Below are 25,671 nucleotides of genomic sequence, written 5' to 3' on the forward strand. Positions count from 1 at the left end.
AGCCCTCCTGGACGCTAGCTCAATATGGGCTGCCTGAGGACTTTCAATACGAGTAAATTCGGGGCCTGTCTTCCATTTCTCTGGCCCTTCCATAGCCCCGGAATCTAATATCAAGTGCTTGCAGTGTCTTTTAGGTATCCTTCAGGATACAAGTATCTTCAGAGCTCAGACATTTTCTAGCTATAAATTTTTTATCAAACATTGAGGAAAAAATTTCCCATATTCTTCCCTTTCCTTCAATTTTTTTCCAGCTTTTTTTATTGCTTTACGAAACTGTTGTTTTAAGGAAACTAAACCAACATTCATGTAGCCTGAACTGATTTAAAATTGTTTTTAAGTGAAAATTCAAGCTCTTCATTAAATTTTAGGTGTTTCAAGCAGTTCAGTTGTGGTGGGCTGTTAACCTAAAGGTTGGCAGTTTGAGCACACCCAGTGGTACCCTGGAAGAAAAGCCTGTCAGTCTGCTTCTATAAAGAATATAGGCAAGAAAACCCTATGGAGCAGCTCTACTGTGTAACATATGTGGTTGTCATGAGCTGGAATCCACTGGACTACGAGTTTTCTTTTTTTTGCTTTGAGAGATTTTAGAGCTTCTGTGAACCTGCTTTGTCTTTTCTAATCATAAAATTATACTTTATGTGATATATTTGGTTCTTGAAGTACATTGGCTAGTTTCACAACCTGTCGCCCATGTAATTTGCTTTCCACTCACTGACTGCTTTGCATAGGCCCCTCCAACACCAGGCTGGCTGCTCAGATACTATAAACAGGGCCTTTGCTATGGGAGCTGATCTGCATCAGGCAGGCAGGGGCAGCAAGATGGTGCCACACACTCTGGTCCTCATGTCCCTGTTGCTCTGGGCCTCTGGTGAGAAATTAAAAGTGTTTCAATCTCTCTAGAGTAATATCTCTCTAGAGTTGAAAAATGATATTAACATAGAGTGGGAAATGACAGTTATTTGCAAAATGGAACCAATTATTTGCTGATATTTAATATCACTAGATGTTTTGGTATAAATGGTATATTTTAATGTATGTGTGAAAAAGAGTGTGTACATACGTATGCATGGTAATTGCCTACTCTGATTGCAGGTGCCAGTGGGGACATTGTGCTGACCCAGTCTCCAGCCTCTCTGGCTAAGTCTCAAGGAGAAACGGTCACCATCAACTGCAAGGCCAGCCAGAGTGTGAGCAGCTACTTAAACTGGTACCAGCAGAAGCCAGGACAGGCTCCTAAGCTGCTCATCTACGATGCATCGAATCGGGCATCTGGAGTCCCTGACCGGTTCAGTGGCAGTGGGTCTGGGACAGACTTCACTCTCACCATCAACAACTTCCAGGCTGATGATGCTGCAGCTTATTATTGTCAGCAATTTAATAAGGCACCTCCCACAGTGATTCAGCCTCGAACACAAACCGCCTCTGGAGGGCTACAGGCCAAACGGTCTTCACTGCACCAGCTGCTTCCTTTCTTCTCAGCCTCAACATGCAGGCTTCCTCTCTCTGACACAAAGGCCACATCTCCTGACTAATTCCTTGGAGTATGTGCAGATTCCAGGAGAAACTTAAGGGATGGGGCTGTTTCTGGATCTGCTTTTGTGGGAAATTATAGAAAAAAGAATGCTCTAAAAATCTCTTGTAGGCTTTGTCAGGAGTTTTCATATCACAGGAACCTGCTTGTTTTACAAGGATAGCTCACATGACTGATTTGGAGAAGGGTCCAGTGAGTTTTATACCCTGAAAGATTAGTCCTATCTTCCTTGTGCCTTCTTTACCCTAGAACATTCTCATTTTAATTCCTTATTTTCCTGGATTCTTTCCTTTCTCTGCAATTACTGCTCACAGCCCTGGACCTAACCCAGTACTGAATCTGGGCCCTTCATGTTTAAAACTTCCCTCATGGAAGGCAATCTTCCACTCTTACTTTTTCCTTCCATGGATTCTTTTTTCAAGCCAAGCCTTCCTGGGCAATGTCAATGAAGGTGTTTTCTTGCTCTAAGCTCCCATTTTACTGCCCTTTTCTCCTCCCTCCATTTCTCTCAGCGGCACTCTTTCTTTCAAATGCCAGTCTCTAACTCATTAACCATATCACTCTAGAAACAGGGGCCAGCTTTTCCATGTTCTTTTTTCATTATTGCCTCTTTAACTTAATCCATTGGCCACCCAAGATTAATTTTGTGACTGAAGGAAAACATGGTTCTTTCTTGTTGTTAGTTGCCGTCTTCTCAGCCCCTGAGTCATGACAACCCAATGAACAATAAGATCTGAGTGTTGTGATCTGTAGGATTTTCACTGGCTGACTTGGCCTGGGAGGTCTATGAAAAGCCATCATTGAATATGGAACAAAGTACACAGACAGTCAGTTTTGAAACTAAGCAATGTACATCAAGAGCCAATGACTAGAAAACACAAAGTAGTCAACTTAGAAGCTCTAATATCAACTAAGAAGCTCTAAAATTACAAACATTAGCTTCTCTTAAGAAGAGTTTCTATTTGAAATAAGGAAAAACAAAAATGAAATGGGTTCAAGGTCCGTAAATGATGGGCTAGTTTCCTGAGATCTACAATCCTGGTGAAATAATACAAAATGCTAGAAATGTATAAAGGAAAGAACAGACGACAATGGAGAACTTCTGGCTCACTTTTTGATAAAAATTTATGGCCAGAAAATGTCTGAGCTCTAAAGCCACTTTTTATCCTAATGGACAGTTTAAGGTCACTACATACACTAAAGATTTAATTCTAGGGTACGTAAAATCCAGGGAAGTGAAAGACAGGCCCAGAAATTACCCACGTGGGGAGTACTCAGGAACCCTATGTTGTGCTAGAGCCAAGAGGGGAGGACTACAATCCCAAAGTAAGTGTGAAGCAAAGAAAGCAAACCTATCCTTCCCACAACTCCTAGGAAATGCTCAAAGGGCTCTAGGGCCATTGTGGAAATGGACAGGAAAAAATAAGCAAGATTTCCTTGGGAAGTTGTGTCTGAAAGTCAACCTTCCAAGGAGTTTCACTCCAGGTGTGCATGGCCTAGGTGATTCTGGAACTCTCCAACCTGGAAATTTGTTTAAGGAAGCCCCATAGATAGGTCCAACAAGTGGAAGCTGCTCTGGAAGACGGCAAACCCATCGTAAATCCTCAGGACACCTCACAAATAATTTTTCAAAGACTGATACCCCCAAGAAGTCAGAGATCCTCAACACCCAACAACATGAGATAACTGGGATATGAATATGGAGGTGATGCAACTGGAATAACAGAGAACAAAAGGCATCCTCTTCACGCTTTAGATTCGGGAGCTGTGTGAGTTTATTTAAAGAAATAAATGATAAACTTTATATAGCACGCACGGCACAAAAACTAAAAGCAGGGCACTACAGATCTGAAAAAAAATTTCCAGAAATTAGACACAGAATTCACGTCTGTCAGTTTGTCATACTGTGGGGGCTTGCGTATTGCTGTGATGCTGGTAGCTATGCTGCTGATATACAAATACCAGGAGGGTCACCACAGTGGACAGATTTCAGCTGAGCTTCCAGACTAAGACAAACTAGGAAGAAGGACCTGGTGGTCTGCTTCTGAAAGAATCAGCCAGTGAAAGCCTTATTAATAGCAGGAGAACAATGTCTGTTACAGTGCCAGAAGATGAGCCCCTCAGGCTGGAAGGCACTCAAAAGACGACCTGGGAAGAGCTGCCTCCTTAGAGTTGACCTTAATGACACGCATGGAGTCAAGCTTTCGGGACATTGGTGTGGCGATGTGGCATGGCTCAAAATGAGAAGAAACAGCTGAAAACATCCAATAATAATTGCAATGTGGAACGTATGAAGTATGAGTCTTAGAAAATGAGAAATTGTCAAAAATGAAATAGAATGCATAAACATCAGTATCCTAGGCATTAGTCAGCTGAAATGGACTGGTATTGGTCATTTTGAGTCGGAAAATCGTATGGTCTACTATGCCGGGAATGACAACTTCAAGGCAATGGCGTTGCACTTTTCATCAAGAAGAACATTTCAAAATCCATCCTGATGTACAAGGCTGACAGTGACAGAATAACATCTACAGCCCCACAAGTAAGATCAGTTAATACAAGTATTATTCAAATTTACCCACCAACCACTAAGGCCAAAGACGAAGAAACAGAAGATTTTTATCAAGTTCTGGGGTCTGAAATTGATTGAATATGCAATCAGGATGGTGATTGGAATGAGGAAGTTGGAAATAAAGAAGGATCAGTATACGGAAAATATGGCCTCGGTGGTTGAAAGAATTGTGGAGATCGCATAATTTGGGGAGTATGAAAAGATACGGCCTTGGTTTGGTGACTACCTAGAAGTCTTTCAATAAGTGAAACAGGACATAACTGGAGGGGGATGTGAAACCGGCAGAGTTTTTAAAAATGATGTTTCATGCTGACAGAAATGATGCTAAAGTGAGAGGAACATGGATAACTCAGAAAAGAGAGGTGTGGAATGCCAAGATGCCCTTGCAGGGACGGGGGTATAGGAGCAGAGGGCCTGGCCTCCGGTAGGAAGGCTGTTTGCTCATCTACAGTAATAGGAAGGAAGGAAGGAAGGCAGTACATGGGGTGTAGATGCCTGTGGATCAGAAGATGCATGAGATGAGCTAGTGAAAGCTCTTCCAAGACACAGGAAATGAGGTCATTTGCTGAAATGTGGAATGAGAAGTAGGTGTTAAAACATGAAGAGAAAAGAAAAGAGAAAGGGTGGAGACTGAACCAACCAGGTAAAGGAAGGAACATAGTGAGGCAAGATTAAGGGCTGTCCTGAGGTAGTGTGCATAAATTTACAATGAGAGAATCAAAATAATTATGTGTTTTTCTCCAGCCACATTGTGAACATGGATGCGGGTGTGTGGAGGGTGGAGTTTTTTCCAGGGTTTAGGTTTTGCAAAATGAATGTGATGAAATAAGGGAGGGGCTGTCGCGTTCTTGGTTTGGGTGAGGGCGTTATTATAAAAGAGAAGCTTGGAATTTACAGTGGGTATCAATTAAATTGAAAAAATTTTTTTTTTCTTTTTATGAGTTGAATATCAACTTAGTGGCAGCTAACAACAAGAAGTAGGGAAACGGGAATATGAGGGGTACAGAGAAAGCCAAAACAGATTTGTTAAAAACTTCTTCTGAGAAAAAGGTAAAATTCTCTCTTATAAACTACAAAAAAAAAAAAAGAGACACTCCGTTTTTTTTTAAGTTTTCTTATAATTGAAGGACCTTATTTTCTGTTACTCAGTTTTATACTAGGAATTTTTTTTTTCAACGTATTTAGGATAATATAACTTGGATTGCTTTTATACAAAAGGCAAGCAGGGATCTAGTTAGTATTTTCTCATTCCTGAGATGTCTTCTCTGACATAAACTTGAGTGGGGAAACAGGGACCCCAAAGCCCAGGGGATAGTGGCTCTAGTCTTTGGCCTAGAGAGGAGGTGCTGTTCCTGGGTAGCAGTAAAGGCCTTTGGGAGTCAGGGTTGACACAGGTTAGAGAGGGTCAGATGGGACTGCAAATGGCCACCTAGCGACGCCCAGGGTGAAGGCTGAGAGCAGATTTAAAGGAAGCGAGCAAGAAGGGCTAGAGGTCTGCTCTCTTTTGGAGCCAGAGAAGGCCTAGTTGCCGATTTTCTGACTACTTCATGCCAACTTTTTTGCGTGATCAAAACGAATAAACAACAGCAAGCTCTGTGAGAGTGCCTAGTAAGTGAGACTTTCTCCCACCTCTGCCCTGGTAAGAGGTTTATATCTGGGGTCACATTATTTTGAGAGGATATCTTGATTCTTGAACACAGCAGATTGTTCTACTATCTTTAATCTGATGGTGAGGATGATGATGAGTGAAGTTGGCCTCAGACCACCACTACTGAAGCGGGCAGACACCCCATCAACGCGGGTGGAAGTGAAGTGAATGAGGGCCTTAGGAGTCTCCCCAGGTTAAGTGGCCTCTCAGGTCAGTGTAGAGAAGACTCTGACTGGCCCTTCAGCTGATGGAAGCTCTTCCAGAAAAACTTGAGAAGCCTGTGTCACCGCCATCTGCTGGCAGGAACCTGCAATGACAGGCACACGGGATGATGCAGAGATTCTGTGCAATCAGGGATACAAGAAACAATGAAGCCAAAATAGTCTAACTGTGATAGGTGGACAGGTCTCTGTTGCTGTAGCATTTATTTCAGGTCAATCCATTTCTTCGAGGCTCTTTCTCTTTTTTGCTGACCCTCTGCTTTATGACATGATCTCCTGCAGGGACTGGTCCCTCCTGGTAATATATCCAAAGTAAGAGAGATGAAGTCTCACCTTCAAGGCTGAAGACTTCCAGGCCCACCGAGGCCATCCATAACCGGAAGGAAACTCTTTGAAGAGTTGTCATTCAGTCACAACTTTACAAGGAAATCCTGCTTATTTTTTTATCTCTCCATTTCCACAAATGATTCTAGAGCACTCTTATCAGGTCCTACCCACTGTGGGCATGATAGGTCCCACTTTCTCTTTGGTTCACACTTCCTTTGTGATCTAGCCCTCCTGGACCCTAGCTCGATATAGGCTCCCTGAGGGCTTGCTATACGAGTAATTCGAGTAGTTGGGGGCCTGTCTTCCATTTCTCTGGCCCTTCCATAGCCCTGGAATCCAATCTCAAGTGCTTGCAGTGTCTTTTAGGTATCCTTCAGGATACAAGTATCATCGGAGCTCAGACATTTTCTAGCTATAAATTTTGTCAAACATTGAGGCAAAAATTTCTCATATTTTTCCCTTTTCTTGTTTTTTTTTCCAGCATTTTTTATTGTTTCAGAAAACTGTTGATTTGAGGAAACTAGTCAACATTTATATAACTTAAAATGATTTAAAAATTTTTTAAGTTAAAATTGAAGCTATTCATTAGGTTATACGTGTTTCAAGCAGTTGTGAAGGGCTGCTAACCTGAAGGTTGGCAGTTTGAACACACTGAGTGGTACCCTGGAAGAAAAGCCTGTCAGTCTGCTTCTATACAGAACACAGACAAGAAAACCCTATGGAGCAGCTCTACTTAGTAACACATGTGGTTGTCATGAGCTGGAATCCGTTGGACTACAAGTTTTTTTTTTTTTTTTTTTTTTTAGGTATTAGAGCTTCTATGACCCTGCTTTATCTTTTCTATTCATAAAATTATACAATATATGATATATTTGGCCCTTGAAGTACATTGGCTAGTTTCACAACCTATCGCCCATGTAATTTGCTTTCCATTCACTGACTGCATAGGCCCCTCCAACACCAGGCTGGCTGCTCAGATAATATAAACAGGGCCTTTGCTATGGGAGCTGATCTGCATCAGGCAAGAGGGGCAGCACGATGGTGCCATACACTCTGGTCTCATGTCCCTGTTGCTCTGGGCCTCTGGTGAGAAATGAAAAGTGTTTCAATCTCTCTAGAGTAGTATCTTTCTAGAGTTGAAAAATGACTTTAACATGTAGTGGGAAATGAGAGTTATTTGCAAAATGGAACCAATTATTTGCTGATATTTAATATGACTAGATGTTTTGGCATAAATGGTATATTTTAATGTATGTGCGAAAAAGAGTGTGTACATATGTGTGCATGGTAATTGTCTACTCTGATTGCAGGTGCCAGTGGGGACATTGTGCTGACCCAGTCTCCAGCCTCTCTGGCTAAGTCTCAAGGAGAAACGGTCACCATCAACTGGAAGGCCAGCCAGAGTGTGAGCAGCTACTTAAACTGGTACCAGCAGAAGCCAGGACAGGCTCCTAAGCTGCTCATCTACGATCCATCGAAATGGGGATCTGGGATCCCTCACCGGTTCAGTGGCAGTGGGTCTGGGACAGACTTCACTCACCATCTGCAACTTCCAGGCTGAAGACATCTCAGTTTATTATTGTCAGCAAGGTTATAATAATCCACCTCCCACAGTGCTTCACCCTCGAACACAAACCCTCCCGAGGGCTACAGGCCAGTGAGTCTTCACTGCACCAGCTGTTTCCTTTCTGATCAGCCCGGAATATGCACGCTTCCTCTGTCTGCCCCAAAGGCCACATCTCCTGAAGAATTCCTTACAGGATTTCTAGGTTCCAAGGGAAAATTAAGGGATGTGGCTTCTTCTGGATCCCCTTTTGTGGTAAAATATAGAAAAAAGAATGCTGTGAAAATCCCTCGTGGGCTTTTTCAGGACCTTTCATATCACAGAAACCTCCTTGTTTCGCATGGATAGATCACATGACTGATTCGGGAAAGGGTCCAGTGAGTTTTCTACCCTGAAAGATCAGTTCTCTCTTCCTTGTGCCTTCTTGACTCTAGAAAGTTCTCATTTTAATTCATTATTTTATGGGACTTTTTCCTTTTTCTACCATCATCCCTCACAAGTCTGCACCTAACCCAGTATTAAACCTGGATCCTTCATATTTTTAACCTCCCTCACAGAAGATAGTATTTCTGCCTTACTTTTTCCTTCCATGAATCCTGTTTTCCAGCCAAGCCATCCTGGTCAATGTCAATGAAGGTGTTTTCCTGCTCTAAGCTTCTATTTTTACTGACCTCTTCTCCTCTCTCCATGTCTTTCAGTTGGACTCATCCTTTCAAAGGCCAGCCTCTAACTCATTAACCCTATCACCCTAGAAACATGTGACAGCTTTCCCATGTTCTATTTTCATTAGTTTTCAACTCCTCTTTAAATTAATCCCTTGGGCGCCCAAGATTAATTCAGCTACTGAAGGAAATCAAGGCTCTTTCTTCTTGTTAGATGACATCTTGTCAGTGCCTGACTCATGATGACCCCATGCACAATAAGATCTGACTGTTTTCATCGGCTGGTTTTTCTGAAGTGGAACACCAGGCCTTTCTGTCTAGTGTCCAGTATTCTGAAAGTGATGCTGAAACCTGTTCAGCATCACAACACCATGCATAGAGGAAGTGAGGTGAATGAGGCCTGTGGTCCGTCCTCAGGTTTATGCAGATGCCAGCCTAAGTAGTGTTTCCAGTCAGTGTAGAGGAGACTCCGACTGGTCCTGCAGCTAATGGAGACTTTCTCTCCTGGGAGACAGCAGAGATTCTGGCACCTACTAAGCAGGATCTACCCCCTGGGACCTAAAATGAGAGGCACCCAAGGATGATCCAGAGATACTGTGCCATCAGGAATAGAAGGGAAATCAAAACAAAATGGTCTCTAACTGGGTAATGCAAACAGGCCTGTGTGGCTTGTAACATTTATTTCACATCTCTTTTCAAATCATAGACCTACCTGAATAGGAGGATCACTCTGGAGAGAAAACTCCATGTCTAGGTTTTGTCTCACCTGAAACATAGTAGAGCAGGAGCCTAGCATCTGGGTGGTGTCCATCCTGCAGCTTCTCTTTGTGTGATGTTGCTCAGATTCCATCCCCCAAGAAACTCTATTTCATAGCTTTGTTTTTTCTTTTTTTTTTCAATTTGCTTGTGTTAACCCTGGTTGCACAGTGGCTAAGAGCTATGGTTGCTAACGAAAAGGTTAGTAGTCCAAATCTACTGGCCGCTCCTTGGGATTTTTATGGGGCAGTTTTGCTCTGTCCTATATGTCACTGTGTGTTGGAATCGACTCGATGGGAAAGGGTGTTGTTTTCTTGTTGTGGCTGTTGAGAACATGCCCAAGACAGCACACACTGATTCAACAGTTTCTGTACTTCGTAGCTCGTTATGAGGTTCAGATCAGCAGGTGTGAGCTCAGGTTGGGGTGTGCCAAACAAACATTTATGCAAAGAACCGTGGAGTGTAATGGTGAAATTCTTAGATCAATGGATTCTGGTTCAAAAACTTCCACACTGCATGCTTCTTACTTTTGAATAAAAAAAAAAAAAAAATTTTTTTTTTTTTTTAATACGGCAGTACTATTTGAATATGGTAAAAATGGTTTTTTTGGATTCTCTGATGACAATAGTTATATTTTAGTTTTCTTGCCATAATTGCTGCAGGTGACTGAGTGGTGCAAATAGTTCATGCTCAGCTACTAAACTAAAGCTTGGCAGTTGGGACCCACCTAGTGGAGCCGCAGAAGAAAGGCTTAGTGGTCTGCTTGCATGAAGATTACGGCACAGAAAAGTCTATGGAGCTCGGGTCTGCTCTGTAACTCATGTGGTTGCTAGGAATTGGAATCCAGTCAATGGTAATGGGTTTGATTTTGGTCGATTACAGTTTCTGGGAATGGAAATACATTCTTGAAGAGCACTTATTGAAACTGCTCATGAGGAAATGGTACTAATGCTCAATTCACAGAGTCAACAATGTTTGCAAACAGAATGGTTGCAGAGGCTTCCAATATCCAGTGTTCCATCACTGGTGTCCAGTGCTGGTAGAGCCAGTCCATCTCTGGTGGTGGTGGGATCATATACAAACAACTTCTTTCTCTGATTTATCATGAACTGTGCTTTTGCCAGCTCGTTTCATGTACATTTTCTACACCATGATCTGTACAATTTCACTCAAATCTGCATGTCACCCAGTAATCATTTCATTTTCTGCTTAATTTAGACTTGGTTGGTTTCTCTTCTTTGCTATCAAAATCCCTGACTGATAAGAATATATTTCAATATTTGACAGTACCAGATTTTCATCAATATTTTTTCACCTTTAATATTACTATTCATACTAACCATTTTACATTTCTGATTTTTGGTGTCGCAGAAAAAAAAATCTCACCAGTATATTACTCATTTTTGTTGTTGTTGTTAGGTGCTATCCAGTCAGTTCCAACTCTTAGCAACCATAGAAACAACACAATGAAACACTGCCCAGTCCTAGGCCATCCTCATAATTCTTATTGTGCTTGAGCCCATTGTTGTAGCCACTGAGTCAATCTATCACATTGAGAGGCTTCCTCTGTTTTGTTGACCCTCTACTTTACCAAGCATTATGTCCTTGTGCAGGGACTGATCCCTCCTGAGAACATATCCAAGGTATGTGAGCCGAAGTTTCGCCACCCTTCCTCCTAAAGATCACTCTGGCTGTACTTCTTCCAAGACAAATTTGTTCCTTCTGGAAGTCCATGGTATCTTCAATATTCTTCACCAACACAATAATTCAAAGGCATCAATTCTCCTTTGGTCTTCCTTATTCATTGCCCAACTTTCACATGTATAGGAGGCGATTGAAAACATCATGGCTTGGTTCACATGCATCTCAGTCTTTAAAGTCAAGCCTTTGCTTTTTAACACTTTAGAGAGGTCTTTTGCAGCCAATATGCCCAGTGCAATGCATCCTTTGATTTCTTGTATGTTGCTTCCATGGTCATTGATTATGGATCCAAGGACAATGAAATCCATGACAATTTCAGTGTTTTGTCCTTTTATTATGATGCTAATTATTGGCCCAGTTGTGAGGATTTTTGCTTTCTTTACGCTGAGGTGTAATCCATACTGAAGGCTGTGGTCTTTGATCTTCATCAGTAAATGCTTCAAGTCCTCTTCATTTTAAGCAAACAAGTTTGTGTCATCCGCATCATGCAGGTTGCTAAAGAGTCTTCCTCCAATCCTGATTCCTCATTCTTCTTCATATAATCCATCTTCTCAAATTATATGCTCAGCATAGAGACTGAATAAGTATGGTGAAAGGATACAACTGTGACACACACATTTTATGACTTTAAACCATGCAGCACCTCCTTATTCTCTTTGAATGACTGCCTGTTGACCTATGTACAGGTCCTCATGCACACATTTAGGTGTTCTGGAATTCCTATTCTTTGCAATGTTATCCAGAATATGTTACAAACCACACAGTGGAATGCCTTTGCATAGTCAATAAAACACAGGTAAATATCTTTCTGGTATTATCTGCTTTTAGCCAGGATCCATCTGACATTAGCAATGATATCCCTTGTTCCAGGTTGTTGTCTGAATCTGGCTTGCACTTCTAGCAGTTCCCTGCCAATATACTGCTGTACCCACATTTGAATGAACATTGTTCAATGATTTCCACATTCAGTTGGATTAACTTTCATGAGAATAGGCATAAATATGGACACAGTCTTAAAATTCTTACCTTTAGAAAGAAAAACATTTCTGTCATTCTGTATCCTTCTGGTAGTTTATGGAGTAAATGTCATTCTACATCTTTCACTTTGCTGTTTATTTTTAAAACCCAACTTATAAAATTCATCGAAATCATTTTTCTCAAAACAAAGTAATTGGGGAAAGTCATCGGTTGCGGAATTAGCATCTTGTGCCTCCTATACATTTACAAAAGGCTTTCTGGAAGCTCAAAAACCAGCATCTTCACAATTTCTTCTCAGCCACACTCCCGCTGAGGACATATAATATAGAATGATATTTCAATTAGCTTAATTCAAGGGGAACCGCAAGTGGTAAAATAAGAAGCAGAGTGTTGGGAAAATGGGAAAATACTAACGGCTAAATATCACCAAATACTATCCTGATGAAATATACAAAAAGCCTACTTAACCTCCACATGTATTCAACTTGTGTTGCTACTGTCTCTGTCAAATGTATGCCTGTCAAGCTGAACAAAATTAACTGACAAATGTACACAGGCAGGAGGTTCAGGATGACCTCTCAGTCAGCTCTCCTGACATCTTGTCTAGTTGCTCAGAGGCACTTGGACCTCCTCCATCCTCCCTGCTGGCTCTGCCATGTCAAGACTGGTGCAGCTGACCAGCCATGAACAGGCAGTAGCTAACATGTAGCAGAGGCACTCATGGTCTAGAGTCCTCAGCTTCAACCTATTCCCCTGAGGTCTCCGATGCCGTCCTCTTAGCAGACTCAGAGAATCTGCTGGGACTACTCCCCACATAGGCCACACATTTGGGCAGCTGGGCCACCCCAAGCAGAGAGGTGTGGGTGCACGGCTGGACCACTGAGGGAGGAAGTCGTATACTTTGCTGGCAGTAATAAGCTGGAACATCCTCAGCCTCCACCCTGCTGATTTTCAAAGTGAAATCTGTTCCTGACCCACTGGGACCCGAGAGAACAGGCTTGATGCCCTATAGATTAGGAACTGTGGAGGCTGGCCTGGCTTCTGCTGGTCCTAGTTCAGATAGGTGTAACCATCACTATGTGAGAGGCTCTGACTCTACTTGTAGGAGATGGTGGCTGGCTCTCTGAGCGTGACTGGCCAAGAGACTGGAGTGTGAGTCTCCACAGTATCCCCACTGGAAGTTAAAATTATGAGAGAGAAGTGAAAGGTTACATAGCAATATTAAGCATGATTTTCAAGATTCCCTTTTGCTATTTATTTCAGGCTAATTAATTGTTTTATGTGAGTGCGTGAGTGTGTTTGTGTGTGTGTGAAATTTTTATTCATACACCAAACCAGACAATTAAAAAAAAGAAAAATAGCCTGAGAATGCCAGGCATAAAAGAGCCTCTTTCTTTTCTAAAATCTTCACCAGAGAGCAGGTCCCTCTTGTTCTTGTTCTCCTGAGTTTCACAGGTCTGAACACCACATTTCTCCCACAGTGTGTGTGACATCGTCATCTAACTTGAGAACAGAATGCACAGTGGAAGAAGTGGTGCCCTGAGAGCTGACCCTCCCCTCCTCCTTCTCCTTTCCCATCCCCCTTCTGTCCTCACCAGGGATCCAGAGCATTAACAGCCCCAGGAGCTGAGCAGGAAACCTCATTTTAGAAGTTGATCTCATGAGTCCTGGTAAGGAAAGGCAGATTAGAGCTGAACTTATATCTCAGACTTTGTCAGGGAAGGTCCTCCCTGGGGAACAATATGCAAATCCCTTGGTGGGTACAGCAGTGTGGAGAGTACCCAGGGGAGGGTGGGCCTCTCCTATGAGCAATTAACAAAGTGTCTTCTGTGTTTGGAGGAAAACCAACAGACAGAAAGTTGGTACTGCCTGCTGTAGTGGTTACTTTGGATTGTAAAAGGCTGCATTCATGTCCAGGACACAATGCACATGGCCCTGACACTGTAAGAAAACATCAGAGACCCTGAAGTTGGACAGATGAGTGTCTAGGGCCATCCTGCATGGTTCTCGCTCAGCTAACCTAAAAAAGGAATCATTCCCCACACCCACCATGCTGATCCACAGAGTGTCTGCAAATAATGAGTTGGACCTGAGATCATTCGAGATTATCTGGTATCCAGTCGTTAAGTAGAAACTTTAGTGAAGGTAAGGCAGTACACAATAGCACAGAAGCCAGCACAACTTGTACAAGACAAGGTCATGGTAGCTCTATAGATGCATCCAAACTCCCTAAGGGACCGAATTGCTGGGCTGAGGGCTGAGAGGACTGTGATCTCGGGGATTATCTAGCTCAACTGCCATAACATAGTTTATAAAGAATATGTTCTACCTTCTACTGTGGTGAGTAGTGTCTGGGGTCTTAAAAGCCTGTGAGCTGCCATCTTGGATACTCCACTTGTCTCACTTCTTTGGGAGTAAGGAATAATGAAGAAAACTAAAGACACAAGGGAAAGATTAGTCCAAAGGACTAATGGACCACATCTACCACAGCTTCCACCAGACTGAGTCCGTTACGAGAGGATGTCTTGCTACCATCACTGACTGCTGTGACAGAGACCATAATAGAGGTTCCCAGAAAGACCTGGAGAAAAATGTAGAAAAAAATTCTAACTCAGAAAGAAAGACCAGACCTGTTGGCCTGACAGAGACTAGAGAAACCCTGAGATTATGGCCCCCGACATGCTTTCAGTTCAGTAATGAGTTCACTCCTGAAGTTTACCCTTCCGCCAAAGATTGAACAGACCCAGGGAACAAACCAAGGCTAAAGGAGTGCAGCAGCCCTGGGACAGGAATTGAAAGGCAGGAGAGAATAGGAAAGATAACAATAGGGAACAAAGGATTGAGAAGGGAGTGTTGATATGTCTTGGGTTGGTCAACTAATGTCATAGAACACTGTGTGTGCTAAATGTTTGATGAAAAAGAAGTTTGTTCTGTAAACCTTCATCTAAACTACAATTAAAAAAACAAATTCCTAGTAAAAAATATTGTCTGGTATATGCTGATACCAGGTTAATTGTTTAAGAATGTTGGAATCTAGTGCTACAAACTCTCTTTCCCTGGGACTCAGTGAATGAAACTCCTAAAGAGCCTCAAGTCAAAAGAGCTTGATAAGAAAGAAAAAATTTTCTCTTATACATAGACAGCTATTAGCCCAGTTTAAGGCAAGGGGAAAAGAGGAAAGAATTTTTATGCCTCAGGTAGTGAATATGATATTCCTGGTAACCACTTGTTGACCTTGATGAATATTCTGTCTTATTTCTCTTTCTTTACATGCATATATAAAGTTGTTCTGTCAGGTTCAGTAATAAATCAAATATAATCAAATCAATTTGAATCAAATCAAATCGAATTAAATAGGATAGAATGAAATAACAAAATATGATAAAATGAAACCTTATCAAAGAAATTTGAGCTCCCTAGAATAGTCAGGGAAAACCATAAAGTTGAAAAAAAATTTAGAGGGTTTAAGAACTAGATAGAAACTTACTTGGGCAGATCTCACTCCTCTTTCATTTTGTTTTCCTTGGAAATTAGGAACCTCCTTATTTGGTTCTCTCTTCGGCGAATATCTTGGCAGCCCTGGGTGAAATTTGAAACTAATTATGAGAATTAATCTTAATTGTCCGTCCCAGAATGCACCAGCATTTTTTATTTCAGGCAAAGTAAAGATTCAAGTAGTCTCTGGGTGGCACAAACAATTTGCACTCACCCACTAATCCAAAGACTGGTGACTCAAACCCCCCATCGGTGCCAACAAAGAAAAGCCAGGAAATCAGTTTCCCTAAGGATTACAGGGAGGGAAACCCTGTGGAGCTCACTTCTGCTGTGACACACATAGAAAAGAGTAACCATCATTTTGAAGTACCATGAAGATAATGGGCTTGGTTTTTTTTTTTAATTATTTTCATTTTTAAAAGGGCAAAACTTGTTGATTATATAAAAAAAAGTATAGCAAATGTTTACTTGTCAATCATATTTCTGAGTAGCAAAAGAGCAACATCTTTTATTTCTGTCTTGATACTAAAGTTACAAGATTCATTAAAACTGATGTACCCTGGATTCAAACAGTACAATTAATATTGCTCGTAACAGTAGCTCTTTTACCCTCAGAATTTCTACAAAAAAAAGATAGTGGAAAAACTCTGATAAAAGTTGCCCGAGATTGATATCTGCAGGCAAACAGAGGGGCAGGGAGAGGAAAAGGGAGACAGAGAGAGAGGAAGAATTTGACTCAATGGCAGTGAGTTTGGTTTTTTTGGTTTTACAACAGTAACACCTTAATGTGTCAGGCAAATACAGACATTTTGGACTCCAAGCTGAAACAGGTGAAACATGTCAACAATTTGACCTGAGTGCCCCCTAGTGTGCTGCTGACTTAGGCCCAAAAACCAAAAACCAAACTTGTGATGGAGTGGAAAGGGACTCATAGTTATCCCAAAGGAGAGAGTAGAATCACCCCATAAGGTCTCCAAGGAGCGCCTGGTGGATTCAAACTGCCAACCTTTTGGTTAGCAGCCGGACCCTTAACCAGTACGCCACCAGGGTTTCCTAAATACAAAAGAAGTACAGAATCTCCACTCTCCAATGTTTGGCCCTCCTAACAAGGAGCCCTGGTTTTGCAGTGGTTAAAGTGCTTGATGGTAACCAAAAGGTCTGTGGTTTGAACCCAGCATCTGCTCTGCAGGAGAAAGATGGGGCAGTGCTCTTCCGTTAAAGATTTACACCCTAGGAAACTCTATGGAGCACTTCAACTCTCTCCTAGAGGGCCGCTATGAGTCAGAATCAACCCAAGGGCAATGGGTTAACTAGATCACCTGCTTCCATAAAGAAACCCTATGGGGCAGTTCTACTCTGTCCAAAAAGGTTTCTATGACTCGGAATTGACTCAACAGCAGCAGGTTATTAAGGTAGAGCTCAGGAGGCCCTGGGTGGTGCAAGCAGTTCAAATACTTGGCTGCTAAGCAAAAGGCTGGAAGTTTGAGTCTCTAAGAGGCTTATCAGGAGAAAGCCATGTTGGCCTGCTTCAGAACAGTCAGCCATTGAAAACCCTATGGAGCCCAGTTCTACTCTTAAAACCTGGGGTCACCATGAGTCCCAGCTGACAACATGGTAAACGGTTAAGTTGAGCACAGATCCAGGGATCATGTCAAGATGAGCTAGGGGGTCTGAAAACGACCCAGAGGCTCTTCCTGGGTCACCAGGCAGCATGTTGGCTGAGGTCTGGTGGCTAATGTCTCCTAGTTGAAGGTGATCTTAAGCTCTTATTTCTGAGAACTGTCCTCTATAGCTGGCACAAAATGGAGTGAAATATTGTGAGCACTGTAACATAAATGTTGTGTGCCCTATAGACAAGGTGTAAGGGGGAATATACATTCTACCTCAGCATCTTTATTGTGTGCCTTTTTTCTTAAAGGAGGGAAGCACCTGGTAGGCCTCTTTGAGCTCTAGACCTTCATTCCACCCCCAGGTATACTGGTGTGGCCCATACACCAGGTACATGGAGTCGGCCAGTGTTGAGAGGGCCTCAGAGTAGTAGAGGCTCTGTAGCACGTCCAGCATGCAGTGTGTGGCCAGTTAGGATGTAGGAGGCTGAACAAGGTTATCAACCATCCTGACATAACTGACACTTAGAGGACACTCTCCAAACAACAGCAGGAAACACTTTTCTTTTAGAACAGTTGCTAAGATAGTCTATGTTATGGCCTATAGCCTCTGTCAATAAATTCAATGAGTTCAAATCATGGGAATTATGGCCCTTCAGCTGCTGGAGACACTCTCCCAGGGAGACAGACAGGCGTCTGGAGAATGTGTCACCGCCATCTGCTGGCAGGAACCTGCAATGACAAGCACATGGGATGATGTAGAGATGCTGACCAATCAGGCAGGGATCCAAGAAACAACCAAACCAAAATAATCTCTATCTGCTATAGGTGGACAAGCCCGTGTTGCTCGTAGCATTTATTTCATATCTCATTTTCAAGTCGTAGCTCTGAACTGAAGGATTACTCTGAAGAGAAAACTCCATCTCTAGGTTTGCAAATATCCTCTCCCCTGGAACAGAGCAGAGCAGGAGCCTGAGGTTCTGGATGGTGTCACCACCCTGCAGCTTCTCTCTCCTGTGATGTTGTTCAGGTTCCACTCTCCAGAAAAGGCTCCATTTATGAGGCTCAGGTCAGCAGGGCTGAGCCCAGGGTGGGGTGGTGGTGAGGGGACATTTACGGCAAGACCCAGGGAGTTCGATGGTGAAAGGCTCAGAGCACAGGGTTGTGGTAAGGAATCTTGTAGGTGCTCTTTTCTGACTTATTCTTTGAATATGACAGTGAGGGGCACCTGTGATCTTGGATTATCTTCCCCAAATGAAGATTTAACTAGTGATGTGGAGCTAATGTTTTGTGCTAGACTACTACTGAAAGGTTAGCAGTTCGAATCCACCCGTGGGGCCTTGGAAGAAAGGCCTAGCGATGCATTTCTGTAAGATGAAAAGCCATTTGCTGTTGACTTGATTCTGACTCATGGTGTCCCCACGTGTGTCAATGGTATGATTTTCAATGATTCATTTCTCAGAAGTAGATCGCCAGGTTTTTTGTTTTACTTTAGTTTTGAGGCTACTGTTTTTGGACTAGGACTTGAGTGCATTAACTGTTAAATATTATTTTAAATTAGTTAATTATTTTTTGATTGTTTCATGTGAGATGGTGAATATTGTCCTTATTATTCCATCCAGCCTACAAGTGGAAGCCTCTCGGCCTCTGCGTTTTAATGTTTTGGTAACTCTCTTTCTAATTTGTAGAAATTCAGTTCGCTCTTCTTCTGATCTGAACTGTTCCCATTTTTGTTTTCCGTACCTTGCATACAATGTTTAGTTTGTCATTTGTTTCTTTGAATAAACTCGTATAACGCCCAAATGTGAAGTATGAACAGAACTCCTTTTGTTCCCTGTTATTTCTGTTGCATCACATTCATATTCATATCATGTTGTTGTTCTGCATCATCACATTGGGTCCGACTGATAGTCACCCTCTGTGTACAACAAACCGAAACACCCCCTGGTCCTGAGCCGTCCTCACAGCCTTTGCTGTGTTTGAGCCCAATGTTGCAGCCACTATGTCAATCCATTTCTTTAAGGCTCTTTCTCTTTTTCCCTGACCCTCTACCTTATGACGCATGATCTCCTGCAAGGACTGGTCCCTCCTGATAATATATCCAAAGTAAGAGAGATGAAGTCTCACCTTCAAGGCTGAAGAGTTCCAGGCCCACAGAGGCCATCCATACCTGGAATGAAACTCTTTGAAGAGTTGGCATTCAGTCACAACTTTACAAGGAAATCCTGCTTGTTTTTTCCTCTCCATTTCCACAAATGATTCTAGAGCCCTCTTATCAAGTCCTATCCACTGTGGGCATGAAAGGTTCCACTTTCTCTTTGGTTCACATTTCCTTTGAGATCTAAGAACTCCTGGAAGCTAGCTCAATATAGGCTCCCTGAGGACTTTCAATATGAGTAAATTCGGGGCCTGTTTTCCATTTCTCTGGCCCTTCCATAGGCCCGGAATGCAATCTCAAGCGCTTGCAGTGTTTTTAGGTATCATTCAGGATACAAGTATCTTCAGAGCTCCGACATTTTCTAGCTATAAATGTTTATGAAACAATGAGCAAAAATTTCCCATATTCTTCCCTTTCCTTCTATTTTTTTTCCACCTTTTTGTATTGTTTTACAAAACTGTTGTTTTAAAGAAACTAGTCCAATATTTATGTAACCTGAACTGATTTAAAACTCTTTTTAAGCTAAAATTGAAGCTCTTCACTAGATTTCAGGTGTTTCAAGCAGTTGTGATGGGCTACTAACCTAAAGGTTGGGAGTTTGAACACACCAGTGGTACCCTGGAAGAAAAGCCTGTCAGTCAGCTTCTATAAAGAATACAGGCAAAAAAAACCCTATGGACAGCTCTACTGTGTAACACATGTGGTTGTCATGAGTTGGAATCCAATGGACTACAAGATTTCTTTCTTTTTTTTTTTTTTTTGAGAGATTTTAGAGCGTCTATGACCCTGCTTTGTTTTTCTAGTCATAAAATTATTCTTTATGTGATATATTTGGCTCCTGAAGTACATTGGCTGGTTTCACAATCTATTGCCCATGTAATTTGCTTTCCATTCACTGACTGCTTTGCATAGGCCCCTCCAACACCAGGCTGGCTGCTCAGATACTATAAACAGGGCCTTTGCTATGGGAGCTGATCTGCATCAGGCAGGCAGGGGCAGCAAGATGGTGCCACACACTCTAGTCCTCATGTCCCTGTTGCTCTGGGCTTCTGGTGAGAAATGAAAAGTGTTTCAATCTCTCTAGAGTAGTATCTTTCTAGAGTTGAAAAATCATTTTAACATACAGTGGGAAATGACAGTTATTCGTAAAATGGAACCAAGTATTTGCTGATATGTTTTTTTTTTTTTAATATCACTAGATGTTGTGCTATAAATGGTATATTCTAACGTATATGTGAAAAAGTGTGTGTATAAATGTGTACACGGTAACCATCCACTCTGATTGCAGGTTCCAGTGGGGACATTGTGCTGACCCAGTCTCCAGCCTCTCTGGCTAAGTCTCAAGGAGAAACGGTCACCATCAACTGCAAGGCCAGCCAGAGTGTGAGCAATAACATAGCCTGGTACCAGCAGAAACCAGGACAGGCTCCTAAGCTGCTCATCTACGATGCAACGACCCGGGCATCTGGGGTCCCTGACCGGTTCAGTGGCAGTGGGTCTGGGACAGACTTCACTCTCACCATCAGCAACTTCCAGGCTGATGATGCCGCAGTTTATTATTGTCAGCACGAGAATAACCCACCTCCCACAGTGCTTCAGCCTCGAACACAAACCTCCCCCAGAGGGCTACAGGCTAGTGAGTCTTCACTGCACCAGCTGCTTCCTTTCTGCTCAGCCCTGAACATGCACGCTTCCTCTCTCTGCCCTAAAGGCCACATCTCCTGACCAATTCCTTGGAGTATTCGCAGGTTCTAAGAGAAAATTAAGGGATGTGGCTTCTTCTGGATCCACTTTGTGGGAAATTATAGAAAAAAGAATGCCCTAAAAATCTCTTGTAGGGTTTCTCAGGAGTTTCGTATCACAGGAACCTGCTTCTTTTACAAGGATAGCTCACATGATTGATTTGGGGAAGGGCCCAGTGAGTTTTACACCCTGAAAGATTAGTTCTATCTTCCTTGTGCCTTCTTACTCTAGAACAGTCTCATTTTAATTCCTGATTTTCCTGGACTCTTTCCTTTCTCTGCAATTACCCCTCACAGCTCAGGATCTAACCCAGTATTAAATCTAGGCCCTTCATGTTTAAAGCTTCCCTCACAGAAGGTTATCTTCCTCTCTTTCTTTTTCCTTCCATGGGTTCTGTTTTCCAGCCAAGCCATCCTGGTCAATGTCAATGAAGGTGTTTTCCTGCTCTAAGCTCCCATTTTACTGCCCTTTTCTCCTCTCTCCATTTCTTTCAGTGGCACTCATTCTTTCAAAGGCCCCTCTCTAAGTCATTAACCTTATCACTCTAGAAACAGGGGCCAGCTTTTCCATGTACTTTTTCATGACTTCCTCTTTAAATTAACCCCTTGGGCACCCAAGATTAATTTTGTGACTGAAGGAAATCTTGTTTCTTTCTTCTTGTTAGTTGCCATCTTGTCAGGCCCTGAGTCATGACAACCCAGCGAACAATAAGATCTGACTGTTGTCATCCATAGGGTGTTTACTGGCTGAATTTTTAGAAGTTGACCACTGGACCTTTCTCCCTAGTCTCTATTAGTCTGAAAGTGCTGCTGAAACCTGTTCAGCATCACAACACCATGCATAGAGGAGGTGAGGTGAATGAGGCCTGTAGGTCCCTCCTCAGGTTTATGCAGAAGCCAGCCTAAGTAGTGTTTCTAGTCAGTGTAGAGGAGACTCCGACTGGCCCTGCAGCTGATGGAGACTTTCTCTCCTGGGAGACAGCAGACATTCTAGCACCTAGTGAGCAGGGTCTGCCCGCTGGGACCTAAAATGACAGGCACCCGAGGATGATCCAGAGATACTGTGCCATCAGGAATAGAAGGGGAATCAAACCAAAATGGCCTCTAACTGGGAGAAGTGGACAGGCCTGTGTGGCTTGTAATATTTATTTCACATCTCTTTCCAAACAATAGACCTATCTGAATAGGAGGGTCACTCTGGAGAGAAAACTCCATGTCTAGGTTTTTTCTCACCTGGAACATAATAGAGCAGGAGCCTAGCATCTGGGTGGTGCCCGTCCTGCAGCTTCTCTTTTTGTGATATTGCTCAGATTCCATCCCCCAAGAAACTCTATTTCATAGCTTTTTTTTTTTTTTTTTTTCCGTTTGGCTGTGGTAACTCTGGTTGCACAGTGCTTAAGAGCTATGGTGGCTAACGAAAAGGTTAGCAGTTTGAATCTACGGGCAGCACCTTGGAAACTTAATGGGGTAGTTTTACTCTGTCCTATATGTCACTATGTGTTGGAATCGACTCAGTGGGTACGTGTTTGTTTTTTTGTTCTTGCTGTTGAGAACCTACACAAGAAAGCACACACTGATTCAACACTTTCTATACTTCGTAGCTTTTTATGAGTTTCAGGTCAGCAGGTGTGAGCTCAGGTTGGGGTGTGCCAAGTGAACATTTATGCAAAGAACCACGGAGTGTAATGGTGAGATTCTTAGATCAAAGGATTGTGGTTCAAAAACTTCTAAACTTCATATTTCTTACTTTTTGAAAAGGGCAGTACTATTTGAATATGCCAAATATGGTTTTTTTGGATTCTCTGATGACAATAGTTATATTTTAGTTTTCCTGCCATAATTGCTGAAGGTGCCTGAGTGGTGCAAATAGTTTGTGCTGAGCTACTAAGCTAAAGCTTGGCAGTTGGGACCCACCCAGCGGAGCCACAGAAGAAAGCCTTAGTGGTCTGCTTCCATGAAGATTACAGCAAATAAAAGTCTATGGAGCTCAGGGCTACTCTGTAACTCATGCGGTTGCTGGGAATTGGAATCAAGTCAATGGAAATGGGTTTCATTTTGGTTGATTACACTTTCTGGGAATATAAATACATTCTTGAAGAGCACTTATTGAAACTGTTCCTGGGGAAATGGTACTAATGCTCAATTCACAGAGTCAACAATGTTTGCAAACAGAATGGTAGCAGAGGCCTCCAATACCCAATGTTCCATTGCTGGTGTCCAGTGGTGGTAGAGCCAGTCCATCTGTGGTGGTGGTGGGATCACATCCAAACAATTTCTCTCAATGATTTATCGTGAGCTGTGCTTTTGCCAACGAGTTTCATTTGCGTTCTCTACACTATGTTCTGTAGTCTTTTAGTCAAATCTGCATGTCACCCAAGAATCATTTCATTTTCTGCTTAGTTTACACTTAGTTTGTTTCTTTTGTTTGGAATCAAAATACCTGACTGATAAGAATGTATTTCAATATTTGACAGTATTAGATCTTCATCAAAGTTTTCACCTTGAATATTAATGTTTATATTAACCACTTCACATTTCCGATTTTTGGAGTTGCAAAAAAAAAAAAAATCTCATCAGTACATTGCTCATTTTTGTTGTTGTGTTGTTGAGTTGTTGGGTGCTGTCCAGTCAGTTCCAACTCTTAGTGACCGTATGAACGACACAATGAAACACTGCCCAGTTATAGGCCATCCTCTTAGTTCTAGTTATGCTTGAGCCCATTGTTACAGCCACTGAGTCAATCTGCCTTGGTGAGGGTCTACCTCTGTTTTGTTGACCCTCTACTTTATCAAGCATAATGTCCTTCTGCAGGGACTGATCCCTCCTGATAACATATACGAAGCACGTGAGACAATGTTTCGCCACCCTCCCTCCTAAAGATCACTCTGGCTATACTTCTTCCAAGACAAATTTGTTCCTTCTGGAAGCCCATGGTATCTTCAATATTCTTTGCCAACACAATAATTCAAAGGCATCAATTCTTCTTTGGTCTTTCTTATTCATTGCCCAAATTTCACATGCATAAGAGGCGATTGAAGACATCATGGCTTGGTTCAGGTGCATCGTAATATTTAAACTGACGTCTTTGCTTTTTAACACTTCAGAGAGGATTTTTCCAGCCAATTTGCCCAGTGCCATGCATCCTTTGATTTCTCGAATGTTGCTTCCATGGTCATTGATTAGGGATTCAAGGACAGTGAAATTCATGACAATTTCAGTGTTTTGTCCGTTTATCAGGATGTTACTTCTTCGCTCAGTTGTGAAGATTTTTGTTTTCTTTATGTTGAAGTGTAATCCATACTGAAGGCAGTGGTCCTTGATCTTCATCAGTAAATGCTTCAAGTCCTCTTCATTTTCAGCAAACAAGTTTGTGTCATCTGCATCATGAAGGTTGCTAAAGAGTCTTCCTCCAATCCTGATTCCTCATTCTTCTTCATATAATCCATCTTCTCAAACTATTTGCTCAGCATAGAGACTGAATAAGTATGGTGAAAGGTTACAACAGTGACACACACATTTTATGACTTTAAACCATGCAGCATTTCCTTATTCTCTTTGAATGACTTCCTGTTGACCTGTGTACAGGTCCTCATGCGCACATTCAGGTGTTCTGGAATTCCCATTCTTCGCAATGTTATCCAGAATATGTTACAAACCACACAGTGGAATGCCTTTGCATAGTCAATAAAACACAGGTAAATATATTTCTGGTATTATCTACTTTTAGCCAGGCTCCATCTGACATTAGCAATGATATCCCTTGTTCCAGGTTGTTGTCTGAATCTGGCTTGTATTTCTAGCACTTCCCTGCCAATATACTGCTGTAGCCACTTTGGAAGGAATATTGTTCGATGATTTCCGTATTCAGTTGGATTACCTTTCATGGGAATAGGCATAAATATGGACACAGACTTAAAATTCTGACCTTTAGAACAAAAAAAAAAAAAATTTTTTTTTTTTGTTCTTAGAAAGAAAAACATTTCTGTCATTTTGTATCCTTCTAGTAGTTTATGGAGTAAATGTTGTTCTACGTCTTTCTGTTTGCTTTTTATTTTTAAAACCCAACTTATAAAATTCCTTGAAATCATTTTTCTCAATACGAAGTTTGGGGAAATTCAATGGTTGCGGAATTAGCATCTTGTGTCTGCTATACATTTACAAAAGACTTTCTGGAAGCTCAAAAACCAGCATCTTCACGAATTCTTCTCAGCCACACTTCCCCTGAGGACATCTAATATAGAATGATATTTCAACTATCTTAATTCCAGGTGAACCGTAAGTGGTAAATTGAGAAGCAGGGGTTTGGGAAAGTGGGAAAATACTAATTGCTAAATATCACCAAATATTATCCTGATGAAATATACAAAAAGCTTACTTAACCTCCAGATGTATTCCACTTGTGTTGCCACTGTCTGTGTCAAATGCCTGCCTGTCATGCTGATTAAATTTAACTGACAAATGTATGGAGGCAGGAGGATTAGGATAAGCTCTTAGTCAGCTCTCCTGACATCTGGTCTAGTTGCTCAGAGGCACTTGGACCTCCCCCATCCTTCCTGCTTTCTCTGCCATGTCAAGCCTTGTGCAGCTGACTGGCCACAAACAAGCAGTGTCTGAGGTGAAACAGAGGCACTCATGGCCCAGAGTCCTCAGCTGCAACCCATTCCCCTGAGGTCTCTAAAGTCTTCCTCTTAGCAGCCTCAGAGGTCTGC

The 25,671-nt window shown here is 42.1% G+C and overlaps 1 gene segment (V, D, J or C); it reads left to right on the forward strand.

Annotated features, from left to right (window-relative positions):
- Window positions 1-800: 800 nt before the first annotated feature.
- LOC126060259 (immunoglobulin kappa variable 3-15-like) lies at window positions 801-24,225 on the forward strand. The segment is given in 3 exon segments: window positions 801-868; window positions 20,509-20,856; window positions 24,200-24,225. Coding segments are annotated over 3 exon segments (423 nt in total).
- The last annotated feature ends 1,446 nt before the right edge of the window (window positions 24,226-25,671 follow it).

The sequence above is a fragment of the Elephas maximus genome, chromosome 17, assembly GCF_024166365.1.
Source record: "Elephas maximus indicus isolate mEleMax1 chromosome 17, mEleMax1 primary haplotype, whole genome shotgun sequence".
NCBI classification, from domain to species: Eukaryota; Metazoa; Chordata; class Mammalia; order Proboscidea; family Elephantidae; genus Elephas; species Elephas maximus.